Here is a 16,347-nt window from a genome sequence, read left to right on the forward strand (position 1 = left end):
AATGGTCCTGGGTCTTCTAAAACTGGACAGTTTAGATTATATATATATATTTTATTTCTTGGCTAGATGTGGTGGTACACACCTTTAATCCAAGCATTCAAGAGGCAGAGGCCGGCAGTTATCTATGAGTTCAAGGCCATCCTGGTCTATCTACAAGCCAGGGCAGCGCATCATTGCATCCTGAAATGGATAGTGAATCCTAAGATCCTTCGGGTTTGAGAAAATAACCCTCAGGAACATAGAGGGTGAAGCTGAAGAGAGCTGAGGCTGGAAAACACTGAGGAAGGAAAGATGGCACAGCAGAGATGGGAAACTGAGTCATGAGAAGTAATAGAAGCAAGAGTGTTAACTAATTAGCAATTTCCTTGTGCCTTATTTTTTGTTTATTGGTTTAGCCATTCATTTGTTGAATACTTCTATGCAGATATTATAACAGAAAGTGACTATCCCAGGACATAACAAAGCAGACATGATCCTGAGCTCTACGGAGTCATATGTATTTTCTTTTCTATTCTTATTGCCATACCCAGCTACTGTGTCTCTACTGTGTTCTATCACTTTCTAAGACTATTCTGTATCTCTCCAGTAAGAAGCAATTATCACCTTGTGGGGTCCATGTTGTGGCTTTTGAAATACAGGTGCAAATGAGTCACCAATGTATGTAATTATATAAATATACCTTACAACTGCAGATTTAAAGTTAAAAATGATTGATTTTTATTGGGCCTCTCTAATTTTATAATAAAATACTTAAAACTTAATCCGACACAAAACTGAAAATCAACCACATCACTAAGTTAAAAAAAATAAAGAAATCAGCTTTCAAATTTGACAAATTGGCATCAAAATGAGCAGAGATATCAGGAATGGATGGTCTAAACAGGTGTTAAATAAAATTCAATTCACTAAATTGAATCTCATAACTTTGAAAAGTCCAACAAAAGTATCTTGCTGGTGTCTGACACTAACACACCTCGGAATGATGCCTTACCCATAATAGTTACAGATTTGCCCTCTAGTGAAGCAGGGCAGATCTGACATTCTGTGCAGAATCAGGATACCCTGGTGAGAACAAGTCAATAACAACTGCTGAAAAAGGAGGCCATGAATGTGAAGGGGGGTGGGGAGGGTTGTGTGGGAGAGTTTGGATGGAAAAGTTAGCAAAACATGGCAAACAAAAGGACAGGAAGGAAGGAAGGAAGGAAGGAAGGAAGGAAGGAAGGAAGGAAGGAAGGAAGGAAGGAAGGAAGGCAGCTATTGCTAGAGCCTGACTGTACAATATATGTTTTCACTACTTAGGATCTGGAATATTTCATGAAAAATGCAGCTGGTCTAATAATTCTGCCCTTATTAAAAATGAGCAGTGTCATGTATGGCCCAGTCTACCCCAAGGTTGAGAACACAATTTGAGGCAGAGTACTCTAAACTGTAAACACTAAACAAGAGCAAAGAAAAAATCTGTCAGAATTTGTAAGCAACAAAATAGTCATTTGAGATTTCTCCAAACACTGGAAGAGAAGGGAAACACAAGATAAGTGCCACATGAACACCACTGTGGTCTGAGGGTGCTTTCCAGTGTGGGAGCATGGGAACTAGCACCTGAGCAGAGAGCCCTGGTGTTATGGGGCTGAGGAAATGGCTGTTCAGTTCAGCAACTGATAAAGAAAGCGGGAGCTGGCAAGTGAAGAGTTTCAGAATTTGCCTTAGATTTCCTCTGGCTAGTGAGTTAGTCATGTGGAGGGAATGTTTTCCATAAACCAAACAGATCCAGTCACTGAAGAGCAGAAACGCAAGCGGAGGCTCCAAGCCCTGCTGGGTGCTGGGGAGACAGATTGAATTCAGGCCCATAAAGGCAGGCCTCTGTTTTTCTCTAGGAAACTTAGAAGAGCTGGGGACTGGGGCAAGTCACTTTTAAAGTTCTTGTCTTCCAAGCAAGAGGAGCTGAGTTCAAACACCAACACCTTTGTAAAACTCTTTGTATTGAAAAGGACATGGTGACTTTTTTTATGCCTATGTCATGGGACCCCAAACAAGGCCAACACTAGCTGGTATCCGATGCAAACACCCTGGGGTTTATGGATTACAAATTAGCAAATGGGAACTGTAATCCATCACTCGGACACAGCGGGTGGAGGAGAATGGACATGAGCTCTCAGGATAATGGGTTTGTAAAGGACAAAACTGCAAGCAGGATGGCACAAGCCTTGGCAGTTTAGGAGTGGGTAAAAGTATACAACTTTTGAATTTGTTAGTTGATGAATAGGGGAATTTCAAAACAGTCAAAAGAGTGATTAATCAGGCACTTACAAGGAAATCTGAAGTAAGTAGATGTGAACAGATGTTTGGACACCCTAGCAGATCACTTTAACCAGGGCTGGCACAGTTTCTTGGGAATGTTTATGACGTTGCTGGTCTGCATTCACCCCTCAGTTAGGTCCTATCTAAAATGGAGTTCTTTCTCAAAATGGAGTTTGTTCTGCTCTTTCAACACATGCTTTTAGTCCCAGCCTCAACTACATAGCAAGTTTTAGTTCCAGACAAGCTCGGTCTAAAAAGGGAGAGCCAATCTTTAAAAACAAACACATTAACAACAACAAGCTGGCCATAGTGTCACACATTTGCAAGCCTAGCTCTGGTGAGGCCGAGGCAAGAAAATCCCAGAAGCTCTCTGGGCCTAATTGATGTTTTCCGGGCCTCCTGTGAGAGATCCTGTCTTAGAAAGTGTCAGATCCATGCTCCCCTCCCGTGTGTGTGTGTGTGTGTGTGTGTGTGTGTGTGTGTGTTTGTGTGTGTGTGTGTGTGTGTGTGTGTAAAACTATTGCACTTTCATGTGTGTGAGAACAGGGGCGTGAATAAGTAAATGTTAGAAGACAACCTCAGGAATGTGTCTGCTGGTCACCACCTGGTTTGACACAGGGTATTCTGGGTACTGTGGTCTCACATTCTTTGTGTCTTCAGTCTTTTTCTTCCCATCGCTATGAGTAGGGAGTAATGGAGTTTCCCTCCCGTGTAGTGCTTGCACAATTCTGAAAAGGGTAAAACGTACCATGTGAAGAAGAATTCAGTAAGTCAGAATGCATATTTTAATCATCAAAGTAGGAAAAGTACTAAGCACGATCCAAGTACTAAGAGTGAAACAACTGTGAAGGAATACAATTTTGACTTTAAGCAAAAAGAGATGTGGAAGAATAAATGGGGAGGAAAATGAAACTTAATGGGCAGTAGTAGACTTACCTCATGCCTCCAGTTTTCTCAGTAACTGTGACAGAACTAAATACCTAGGAGTGGGGTATAACCCAGTGGTAGAATGCTTGACTACCACATATAAGACCCTAGGGTTAATTCCCAACATTGCAAAAGAAACAAAATTATAAAGAGAGAGGGGGGGTGGGCATAAATACAAATAATTGATATTCATAGCATGAGATGAGAAAATTAATAATAGAGATATATACATATATATTGTTAATATTATAAAAATACTTGATGGCAGTTTATAAATAAATATGTCAGTAATATTATAAAAAATACTTGATGACAGTATATAAATAAATATATGCCAGTAATATTATAAAAAATACTTGATTGTGTTTACAAATCCAGTCAAGATAATAGAGAAGAGTGCAGCTAAGTCTCTCTCACGGTCTTGTGTATGAGTGGATGCTACAGAGTTCTTTTGTTTTGATATTTCCTAGAACACACATGCACACACACACACACACACACATACACAAATGTGCACATGTTCATTCATAGCAAACCACAAATGGACAGATGCCTCAGGATGGAAGCGCAGCAAAAGCCAATGTCTCTGACTATTTGAAAGGTCAGAGCTTTTGTGTGGTTGGAGGTAGAATGGGTTCCCTTTCATTATGGGAATTGGCTGTGTGTGCCATCAAACAGATCTGGCTAATATAGATAAAGATGGGGAGAAGGGCTAGAGAGCCAGAGATAAAGGATAGAATACATTAACACTAAACACAAAATTGCATTAACATTCCATGTAATTCATGATGAAGTTGAAAGAAGTCAAATGTTCATCTCAGTGGATACCCCCTGCCTAATCAAAGGTTAGGTTATCAAAGAAGTATACATACAAGTTCAACACATATTTGAGATTAAGTGAAATCTGACAGCTAGACTTGGATCACACTGATAATCCCAGAATTCAACACTTGGGAAGCTGAAGTTGGACAATTATCAAGAGTTTAAGGCTGCCCTGGGCTTCACATAGTGACATCTTGCTAATTCTGGTTTACAGTGTTAATCCTTGTCTCAAAAACAGTAAATAAAAACACCATTTTAACCTATTGGGAAATAGTGTTTCTCACTCTGAGTCTAAGTGTTAATGCGAAATAATTCTAATAGTACCGGAAGTTCAGCATGGAGCAGTTCCTCCCTGGAACCACGCACACCACTACTGCACAGCAAAATTCAGACTCCCCTAGCCATTGTCATATATAGACAGGGAATAAACAAAAGCTGTGGAGATTGGAAGTGAATTAGAGCTCTTTGTTTCTATGTTTATAAATGCAGAAAACACAACAGAATCCGAAGAATCAGCCGGTGTAATTAATACATCAGTTTTAGCAAAGTCATTGGCTACAAGGTCAATATACAAAAAGGAGTTGTATCTTCATATGCTAGTAGCAAACATTGGGGGGATAGACTTCATGATGCATTACTACATATAATACTATGTAACATAAAATGCCTAGAAATGAATATAAGATTTAGGAACAACCTAATAAACAGAGTGAAGGACTCTAGCTCTGAAGACGTCTTATACCTCTCTGTTAAATACATATATGTGAATATGTATGAAGGTGAGATAAATGCATACTAAAAGGCCATTGTGTCTGAAGAGTATTTGACAGGCTTGAATCTAAACTGATGTGAGTACATCCCCCAGTTACTATTCTGAACTGACTTTCTCAGAAACTTTAAGGAGGAACGTTGATATGTGTGACTTATCAGGCATCTTTCCACATGTGTATCTTCTGGAATTTATCAGCCAGATGCCTGGTGTGGCATCCGGATATTGATCAGCAGGTTCCTATTCCTATCTCCCATATATGATTAAGGATACAGAGGCATTATACATATAATGTAGGACTTAGATAATTTTACTTGTTGAATTTTAACAACATTGTAAACAGTATTGTGGACATATGTCTGGGACAAACTTAACTGTTTACTATGCCTTGTGTTAACTGCTCTCTGTATTTTATGATGAAGTCACAATGAAGCTTGGTCTTTCATTGATTCATATTTCTGTAATCCTTTGGAGAGATGCAAGAGAAGTTTCATGTGTAAATGTTACACATTTACATTAGATATTAGATATCTGTTATTCATTTTTTCTTTCTTACAGAATTATGGTTTAATTTAGGTATTTCCTATATATTCTATATGACCTTTATTCTAAACATGCTGCAAACTTACAAATAGAACTATTTTTTCTTCACTATGTGTCTTAAAGCATCATAGCTTCTGAGAGGAGATATTGGTTCCCTTTTTTTTTTATCTGTCACAAATGTTTGCACCAGCTTCCTTACACTGGAAGAATGCAACAAAAATCTGTCATGTAAAGTTATACATTAGATTGTCTTATGTGGTCCATTAGTCTTTTTTTCTCTAGGGAACAAAATGGTTCTCACTTACATAATGGACAGTGAGTTTAGGATGTTACACCTTTACTTTTGTTTATCTTAAAATTTAATGTTTGGAGTTGTTCTCTCAATTGTACATTCATTGTTATTTCTTTTATAAATTTAATGATCCATAAAACTATGGATGGTATCCTAGAGTTTAATTCATAACACTATTTTCCTAAAAATTACATAAAATCATCCTGTCAATACTGATGACATTTTCCATTTGATTAAATGTGTACAGATTTTACACTAGTCTTGTCATTTTACGTTTACTTATAGCATGCCAAATCTCATCTATATGCACACATATAAGCATGTGTTCATAAGCACATTATCTTACAGTAGGAGTAAAGCATTATCACAACGCGCTTCTCTTAATGAAGTTCTAAAGGCTCTGATACGTTCCAGGCTGTCCTTGTTCCTGCTCATGGTTCTAAGTCCATCAGCCACAGGAGGAATAGGCCCGTTCCCTGTGATGGCTTTCTCGCTGTTGGTTCTGTATGTGCTTACTTTTTTGTGTGCTACTGATTATCAAAGGGTTTTATTTTTTACCACACTGAAAGCACAAATTAGATTTCTCATTTTCCATAATACTGAAACATTTTTGGAGTAAATACTAATTGATTTAGTAAATAAAGCTACCGTATAATTGCTTAGAAAGGAATTTCAGAAAAAAAAAACTTCTAAATTTCTAAAATAACATTATATACATATATGCCCACTAGCAAAATTTAGGAAAGATACAAGGCTGTTTATTTTAAATTGAGGCATTATGAAATTCATTCTGAAAGTGTACATCAGTATTTGGAGTGCATTCACAAAGATAGACAAGCAATCCTCCTGTCTGATGGTATTTCTATTATATTCCAAGTAAATTCATACAATACCAATGGCTTAACAAATCTTCCATTATGTAAAACCAGTGATATGATGCCTTTCTTTATGAATTTCACATGTATCTATTTTACAGCGATGAATTTTTGAAATGCATGGTCATTTTCCCTAGTTTCTTCCATATAGGATGCTTTTGAATTTTTTTGTATTTTAACATCAGTCAGTATTTCATACTTTTTTGTAGTTACAATATGCTGTTGTGGGCACACCTCATTTAAATTTTCCTTCAGATGGTGGTCATTGTCATTTGAGTTGCTTCTACTTGAGTTTTTTTTTCTAATATTTCTTATATACTCATGTATGACTTTGTGTGAATACATTTTCATTTATCTTTAGTGGATTTCTGAGAATGAAATTGCTGGGTCTTATGGTAACTTTGTTTAACTTTTAAGTGGATTTTTTAATTCATATGAAATTCCAAATACAACTAAATGACAAAACATTGTTTCTAAAGTACTACTATCGTTGAACATTCCCACTATCAGTGTTAAATTTAAAAGTTTCTCCAGATTCTCATAAGTACTTCCTGATGCCCATTTTGATTTCTAACTATCCTCTTTGATGTGACCTGAAATCTAGACATGGTTTCATAAACTGGACTTTTTAAAAACATTAAGCTATTTTGACATCTCCACTTTGTAGATTTCAATCCTAGTATTGAAATTCTTCTGAGCCAGCAATTTCTCAAGAATGAATTTTTACTTTTAAAATATTCAAAGCATTTGAAGTTTTGTCTAATTTCTCTATGCAGACTCTTCAGTTTTTTATGTTGGAATTATAGAGATAGATATTAATTTGTATAGATTACAAAACAACCTCAGTTAAATGTAAGGCACCTTGCTCTCTAATATGCTTGAATAGTATCTCAAGGACATATATATTGTATAACGATTTTATCAACAATTAAAATTATTTCTCATTGGTGAAGAGCACTAGCTGTTCTTCCAGAGAACCCGGGTTTGGTTTCCAGTACCCACGTAAGCAGGAAATAATTTGTAACATCAGTTCCAGGGGACCCAGTGCCCTCTTCTGTTTTCTGAGAGCACTAGGCATGAAAATACGTAACATCCTGCAGGCAAACACTCATAAATGAAAGATAATTTTTCATGAAAATAACAAGTTTCATTTTTGTTACCTATCTGTTATACCAAAGCCCAATGTCATGCTTTATATTTATATTCTCTATTCAGTGTGTACAAGATGGTTTTCTTAGTGATGTGACTTTTTGCTAGTATGTAAACAAACAGACCAACCAGGAAGTCAACAAGCCTGATTTTCCATCATTTACTAACAACCATCAATATATCCTTGCTGTCTGATACCCAAAATTCCTCATATATATATCGACTGTTGTCACCACAAATTGAAATGTTATTAAATGTTATTACTAATCTAATCTAAAATTAGAGCACCCCCAGCCAATAACGAGAAATTAAAACAAATTTAAGCCAAAGTGGGAATGAAAGTCAAAGTTGGTTAAAGGAAAACAGAAGATCCTGTTCAATCTCAGCACTAGATGGGGAAACTAAGGAAGACAAGGCTAGGGTGAGCAAACTCATCAATGTGCCCTTCTTGGACATCACAGCTGATTTACCCAAGTATTACATTTAGACATTTTTGATGGGGATTCCACACTTTTTAAAATTGAATTTTATTGAGCTCTACATTTTTCTCTGCTGCCCCTCCTGACTCTTTCCTCTCCTTCAACCTTCTCTCAAGGTCCCTATGCTCCCATTTACTCAGGAGATCTTGTCTTTTTTTACTTCCCATGTAGATTAGATCTATGTATGTCTCTCTTAGGGTCCTCATTGTTGCCTAAATTCTCTGGGATTGTGATTTGTAGGCTGGATTTCTTTGCTTTATGTTTAAAAACCATTTATGAGTGAGTACACTTAATAATTGTTTCTCTGTGTCTGGGTTACCTCACTCTAAATGATGTTTTCTAGCTTCATCCATTTTCCTGCAAAATTCAAGATGTCATTTTTTTTTCTGCTGTTTAGTACTCCATTGTGTAAATGTACCACATTTTCCTTATCCATTCTTCAGTCGAGAAACATTTAGGTTCTGGCTATGACAAACAATGCTACTATGAACATAGTTGAGAACATGTCCTTGTTGCACAAATGAGCATACTTTGGATATATATCCAAAAGTAGTATTATTGTGTCTTGAGCAAGGCTGTTTCCTAATTTTCTGAGAAATCACCACACTGACATCCAAAGGGCTTGTTCCAGCTTGCATTCCCACAATGCAGGAGTGTTCTCTCTCCTCCACAACCTCTCCAGAATAAGTTGTTATCAGTGTTTTTGATCTTGGCCATTCTTACAGGTGTAAGATGGAATCTCAGAGTTGTTTTGATTTGCATTTTTCTGATGACTAAGGATGTTGAGTATTTTTTTTTCAGCCATTTTAAATTCCTCTATTGAGAGTTCTCTGTTTAGGTCTGTACCCCATTTTTTTATTGGATTTATTTGTTCTTTTGATGACCAATGTCTTGTGTTCTTTGTATATTTTGGAGATCAGACCTCTGATGTGTGGTTAGTGACTTTTAAAACAAATTTTCAAGATGAGGATTTCAGATAAGGAAAAGCAGATGCAAATACCAATGCTTTAATTAGCTTGTTAAAGAGAAAAACAACAGAATGGCAGAGAGCATTAAGGATGATCGCAGAAACTTGTGTAATTATACACACAGGCAGGTACTCATGTGTATACAATCATTGCAGAAAATAAAGAGGATGAATGGAGTGAGAGAATGATTGCTCATATGAATTCAAATCTGGATAATGTGATCTAGGTCAATAAGAACCTGACTGTATGTATTACAGTGGTGACTTTGCTAGCCAGTTTTTGCAAAGTAATAACAAACCTAACACAAATTTTCGGTTTGTAAAATGACAAAAGGTGAGGAAGAGGTATAGAGAACTTCTGGAAGAAAAAAAATTAATGAACTTGCAGAGGTACACACATTTTCACAAACATATGTCCTATATAAACACAATAACAAAACAATAATGTATACACAAAGGACCTGTAAAGGGGGAAGAACCCTAACAAACCATCATAAAACAACCTCCAAAAATGTCATTGAGTTCCTTTTATGTTGTTCATCTATTGGTGGGCATGGAGCCTGCCCTTAACCGTGGTTTGTATGCCCAGTGAGATTCCCTTGAAGTGGTTTTTCAATCAAAGTTAACTTCTGTGTTAGGGACAGGAGGGGAGCTATGTCCACTCCACCTCTCAGCACTGGGACCCTATCTGGCCCAGTCCTGTGCATCTCCTATGCTTGCTACCATGGTCTCTGTGAGTTCATATGTGTCCTTCTGTGTTTCTATGACCTTGTTGACCCAATACCCTCTTTCTGCCTCCTCTTCTTACAGGGTTCCCTGAGGCCTGAGGAGAGTGATTTGTGGAAGACATCCCAGCTTCTTAATTGAAAATACATTTTCAATTCAATGAAATCAGTCAATTAAATTAATATGTATATGCATTCACCTTATTATGTCCATAAAATGGAATTCTATTATTGCTCTCAACTTTCATTAAGGAAATAATCACTTCTCAGCCTTTTGGCTGAGATCAAGTTTTACAAGTTCTGAGCATCCCACGGTCTCAGACTCTCTGCCCATTGTTCATTGTGGGTGTTCTTCTTAGTTCTCATCTAAGGCAAGAAAACGTCTCTTTGAGCATGACATTGATCTGAATTTGGCAGAATGTCCCTAGGAATAATTTTATTTCTATGTTCTTTGAGCAGAATAATAGTATTTGATTTTCCCATATGTCCCTGTCTATAAAAGTCTCAGGTTCTTGGTCAACTGAGTATGTTGGGGAATTAATTGTCTCTTGGAGTGGGCTATAAATTGGATCAGATATTGTTACTCCCACAAGTTTTTTTTGCCACTGTTGAACTAGTGCATCTTGGAGGTCACCATTGTACACCAAAGGGCTTGTTGCTGGGATCATGTACCTTTCTTTCTCCTTTGGTAAAGTGCAGAGTAGCCTCCAGTCACATGACCACGAGTCAGTAGGGTGAAGGCTCTAGGTACGCACCAGCTAGGCTTCTCCACAGTCAATGACTTTTGTAATCGTTGTCTTCAGTAATAGGGGCTTACCATCATTTTGTGGAGATCTACAAAAGCAGAATTAATGAATGTAAGAAGTGAGGCTGTGTGTTGTAGAAAGCATATTTCTATTAATACCTTAAACTTGTATTCATGAATCTGACTGATTATGTTGGTAGGTCAGTAGAACTGAAAACACCTGACCTCTCTCATGGAACAGCACAGGTGTGCTAAGACTTTTAGAGAGATATAGACATTTTTATATAAAAATTACTGTAAGCATCTAAGCAAATACTTCAGATTTCAAGGAGAAATAATTTAAATTTTTTTATAGAATTATTTACCGTAACTTAAAAATGTAGACCTATCAAATGGTACCATTGCTACGCAAATTTTTGCTATTCCAAAAACATTTGTCAGCATGGTAAAATATTTCATTGCTATAATAAAATATTCATAAAAAGTTTTGAACCCTCCCAGCTTATCCTAAATATATTTCACAATACGAATATGCTTAGAGGCATTTGATTTAACTTTTAACTTCTCTCTGGCTTAAGGGAAGATGCTTTGAGTTTCACAGTACTTCTGATGGTGAAATGACATTTCATAGTTGATCTTAACCAAAAGGCCAAGGAGTAATGAAATTATATTTTTTAAAAGATAAGTTGATAGCAGTAATAGAATTCTATTTTTGGATATAATAAAGAGAAATCACATACATGTTCATTCCTTACTATAATTATTTGCCTACACTATACCTTTCTACAGAACTGAAAATAATTGAGAGACTTGAAAAACCACTGGATATAATGTATTAAAAAACAAACAAACAAAACCAAAAACTAGTGAGTGATTAGAAGGGGGTTCAGCTGATGAAGTGGCTGACACACAAACATGAGGAACTGACGTTGATTCTCTCATCACCTGCATAGGAACCCAGCAAGGCATTTTTTAAATCCCACAATTTGGGAGGCCTAGACGGGCAAATCTCCTGAGCTCTCTCACCAACCAGCTTAGGCTAATTGGTGAGCCTTAGACTCCAATGAGAGACCCTTTCAGAAACCTGAGTAGATACTCCTAAAACAGTAAATGCAAGGTTGACTCTGTCCTCCCTACACACGCACACACAAACACATGAACACACATACATGCACATGAACACATGCACACACTTATATATTCATACATATATACACACCTGAAAACCAATATGTATACACACATATAAAGATACACATGTGTGCACATGATACATACGTGCACACATACACCTGCACACATGCATAAGCATACTCATGAACAATGGTAGATGCAATGCTGTTGATTTCTTAGTAATAAGTTTAAGGTGCATCATTTATGATCAAGAACTTGAACAAGCTTGACACTTTATATCGATCCACCACAGAATTAGGCAAGTCAAAGACAGGATAATAGGAAATGGAGATAGCAAGCGTATGCCTAAAGAGGATATAGAATTATAATCCATTCAAATAAATTCATGAGGGCACCGTGGTAACATTTATTAGAAGATTAATTATTGCTGTTGTTGTTATTTTTTCATTCAATATTTTTTCTTTTATTGGAAATATATTCTTCTCTCATGTAATATATTCTGATTATAGTTTCCTCTCCCTCTACTCTTCCCAGTTCCTAGCCCACATCCCCTCTCCTCTGGACTGACTCTCTGTCTCTCATGAGAAAAGAGCAGACTTCTAAGAGATAACAAAGAAACATGATAAAATAACCAGATGAAGCAGAAACTGTCATATCAATGTTGGACAAAACAACCCAACAGAAGGACAAGAGTTCCAACAGCAGGCACAAGAATCAAAGACCCACTTATTCTCAGAGTCAGGAGTCCCATAAAAATACTTTGCTAAAAGCTGCAATATATACACAGAGGACCTTGTACAAACACATGTCAGCCCTGTGCTTGCTGTTTCAGTTAGAGCTGCTATTATAGACCACATACAAGTCAACTTTTGACCATGCACATGTAGTTCTCCCCTCATCAGTGTTTTGAAAAACAAGCTACAAAAGCTGAAATCTGCAAATGGTTTAAAACTTTAAAAATTTTGTTTGGAACAAAACTGGAGATAATAACCTCATTGCTGATTGGGGGTGGGAATAATTCAGTGGTCTAGCATGTCTGAGGTCCTGAGATTGACCCCAATACCTCAAAATGTCTTCATATTGCTTAATTCTGATGTTGTCCTGTGAAAGTAGTGCAGCTAAAGGTTAAATAGTCCATACAGTTCATATCGAAAGGCAGTGGTACATGACTTTAATCCCAGCACTAGGGAGGCAGAGGCAGGAGGATCTGTGTGAGTTCAAGGCCAACCTGGTCTAGAAGAACTAGTTCCAGACAGTCTCCAAAGCTACAGAGAAACCCTGTCTTGAAAAAAAAAAGTCATTCTCAGTTATTAGTATGCAAGTCCTGTAATTCGAAAGCCCCAGTCTTTCTGATCTTTCTGGTCACTCCCTTCCATCTTCCTGAATGCATATTTTGATAGTTTCCCTTTAATTTAAATGACATCATGTAGGTGTACACAAATAAGTTACAAAGCCTCATTGGTTTCATTTTATTATTCATAGAAAGACTAGGATTTGTTATTATTAACATCAAATGTAGGTATTTATATTAACTATCTCATGTTACTTCTAATGTGGACTTTGTATTGTGAAATAAGAAGGAAAAAATGAAAGGACTAATATGTGATGACTGAGTTGGTCTTCGTCACACGACATTGTTAGAACCCAAAAGAGTCCGAATATTATAGGTTGTTTACTCTTTCCTTGAGACAGCACTGGAGATATTTCTCTTTCCTGTGTTTAAAAGTCTATTACTTCGAGGCAGGCACTGTGGTGAATGGTCCACAGCTTTAATCCCAGCACTCGGGAGGCAGAGTCAGGTGGATCTTTGTGAATTTGAGGCCAGCTTGGTGTACTTAGCAAGTTCTAGGACAGCATGGGCTACAAAGTAAGACCTTGTCTGAGAAGAAAAAAGAAAAGGAAAGAAGGAAGAAAGGGTGGGAGGAGGGAGGGAAGGAGGGAGGGAAAGAGGAAGGAAAGGAGGAAGAAAAGAAAGAAGGAAGGAAAGAAGGAAGGAAGGAAGGAAGGAAGGAAGGAAGGAAGGAAAGTCATAGCTACTTCTGTGTTTAAATGTCATAGCTTAATCTGTGCCCTGCAATCATCTTAAGAGAAGTAATGGGCCTGCAGACAGACGTGGTTCCGCAGTTATGAGCTCTTACTGCTCTTGTCAAGGACCCGACCAGGTTCAATTCCCAGCATTCATATGACAGCTAACAGCCATCTGCAACTTCCAGTTCCAGAGCATCTGATGCCCTCTTCTGACTCCCATGGGCACTAGGTGCACACATAGGTCTTCTCTAGGCCTCACACATGCACATAAAAGGAATATTTAAAGAAAGAAAAGGGATGTCATCTTAAAACTGACATAGTAGGGCTACCACTGAGCTGGCCTTTTCACCTGAAAATAAAAAAAAGAGGTATCTGGATTACTTAAAAAAATAGCTTAGTTTTATAGTTTCAGTTATGCTGACCTGTAATTTATGGATGCATATATGTTTTTACTTTGTAAATATAGTTCATTTACCCCCAAAATGCAAGGCAGACGGATGGGGACTTCAGGAAGAGCCATCATCAAGAGCACCAGTGTAAGTGGAGAGATGTACACACTGGAGCATAACGACGGCAGCCAGTCCGACACTGCTGTGGGGACCGTTGGGGCAGGCGGAAAGAAGCGGAGATCCAGCCTGAGTGCCAAGGTGGTCGCCATCGTCTCTCGAAGAAGCAGAAGCACATCGCAGCTCAGCCAGACAGGTGAGTACAGTGCTCTCCACCTCGCACATGGGCGTTGTGCTGGAGATGCCCGGGTTGTGATCCTCATGCCAGGACTTGAGACAGGATTTGTGCATGTATTCAGTTTTCTCTTTTCTGTGTCTGAAAAATCTGCTAAATGCATGGTCTTAATTTTTCTTCTGTGCAGCTCACTGAAGAAGGTATTGTTTGTTAACCTGTAAAGTGATGAATTATATTCCTTTAAGTGAAAAAAATAATACTAAAAGTCATGTTTGCAAATATGCAAGGAAATGCAAAGAAGTGTTTGACATCTAAATTGGTTCTTATACAAGAAAAGCAACACAATTTTTTGTTTCAAAATGTTCCATATGCACTTGTGTGCCTTTGAGGCCATGGATGCCTGTAATTTTTTTTGTGGAAAAGGTCAGTTGTGCAACTTGAAGGACAGTCTTCAAGGTTCTGTGAGGATACAATTGAGCCCTGTTTGTACTGTTTCAATGCAAGTAGAAACCCAGAGGCAGTATTTACTTTAGAAAAATGAGTCAGTGGATTCATCCAAAAGATGTTTGAATATAAATGTGTGTTTCCAGCATTTTCTATGGCTTGAAATCTTAAAAGAGTTGTATCCTGAGGGTTTGCTTGTATGTGCACACACCCAAATAAGGGGCATTGTGATGACTTTTTCATTTCAAAATACAAAAAAGCATGGCTTAAAATTTCACATTTGATTTTTGCATATTATATAAACCATTATTATGCTCACTCAATATTAAGTCAAAGCAATGGTAAGAGAAGTTGTGAAACAATTTAACTTGACAGCCTGTTTCTCCTTCTGTAATTGTAATTGTTTCTCCCATTTTTCCTCAATAACAATAACTTGTGGTCACAATATTTACTTACATAAGAAGTTTTCCATGAAATTTTAAAGCTCATTTGGCACTCTAGAATATTTATGTTAAACAGCATATTGTTGGATTGTGTGGACAAATAAATTGGAAGACTTTTTCAGTCATTTAAACATTGAACTAGTTGCATGCAACTTATGGGTAGAAGGTCTGAAACTCTCAAGAACATAAAGAACCAGATTGTTTAGCATCCTGGTGGATTAAGTTGCTCTTCTCTGTGTTGTTAAGAATGATCACTTGTCTTCCTTGGTGTTTGATGTCTTAAGAGGAGTAGAGCAAGCAACAGGTCCCCTATGTCTTATTTTCTAGCAACTTTTTAATGGTAGTGTTTCTTCCTTCCTCTGTGTACTTAGGCTTTGTAGGGTAAAGTGTAGAGAAAGGCTTGACTTTGATTATTAGACTTCACACTCAGGGTGAGGGGATCCGCTGATATAAAGGTACTGGCAGCCAAAGTCTGATGGCTTGAGTTCATTCCCCAGTATGCTCATGGTGGAAGGATAAGACCAACCTTCTGGTTTTTCTCTGACCTCTACTTACATGCCCTGGCATGTGTGCATCTATATGCATGTGCATCAACACACAGGAACACACAATAATAAGTACTATTTTTGAGACAGAGTCTCTCTACATAGCCCTGGATGTCCTGGAACTTGCTATATAGAGATCTATATAGTAGATCTAGAGCCATGTGGCTCTACTTCCCAAGTGCTGGGATGAAAGGCATGTACCACCCACCCAGCTACGACTTCTTTTTTTTTAAAGAAAAATGTTATCACTTGGATTAAGTGAAAGTGTTATTTAATGCCATATAAAGAAACCTGTATTTCCTATATGAAATGTTACAGGTTGGACATATTCACATTCTCTGTCTCTGTCTCTCTCTGTCTCTCTCTCTGTCTCTCTCTCTCTGTCTCTCTCTCTCTGTCTCTCTCTCTCTCTCTCTCTCTCTCTCTGTGTATGTGTGTAGCCGTCCCCCGCCCATCTCTTTACTCAACTTTTTCCCTTCCC

At 37.6% G+C, this 16,347-nt stretch overlaps 1 protein-coding gene across 7 annotated transcripts in view; it reads left to right on the top strand.

Moving 5' to 3' along the window:
* Rims1 (regulating synaptic membrane exocytosis 1) overlaps window positions 1–16,347 on the top strand; it is a 472,082-nt gene that overhangs the window by 396,086 nt on the left and 59,649 nt on the right. For all 7 annotated transcript variants that reach the window (XM_050134523.1, XM_050134524.1, XM_050134525.1 and 4 more), the window contains one exon: window positions 14,220–14,455. In XM_050134523.1, the coding sequence (XP_049990480.1) occupies window positions 14,220–14,455 (236 nt within the window). The remainder of the gene's footprint in view (window positions 1–14,219; window positions 14,456–16,347) is intronic.

The sequence above is a fragment of the Alexandromys fortis genome, unplaced genomic scaffold, assembly GCF_014885135.2.
Source record: "Alexandromys fortis isolate MF-2015 unplaced genomic scaffold, M_Fortis_MF-2015_v1.1 scaffold_20, whole genome shotgun sequence".
NCBI classification, from domain to species: Eukaryota; Metazoa; Chordata; class Mammalia; order Rodentia; family Cricetidae; genus Alexandromys; species Alexandromys fortis.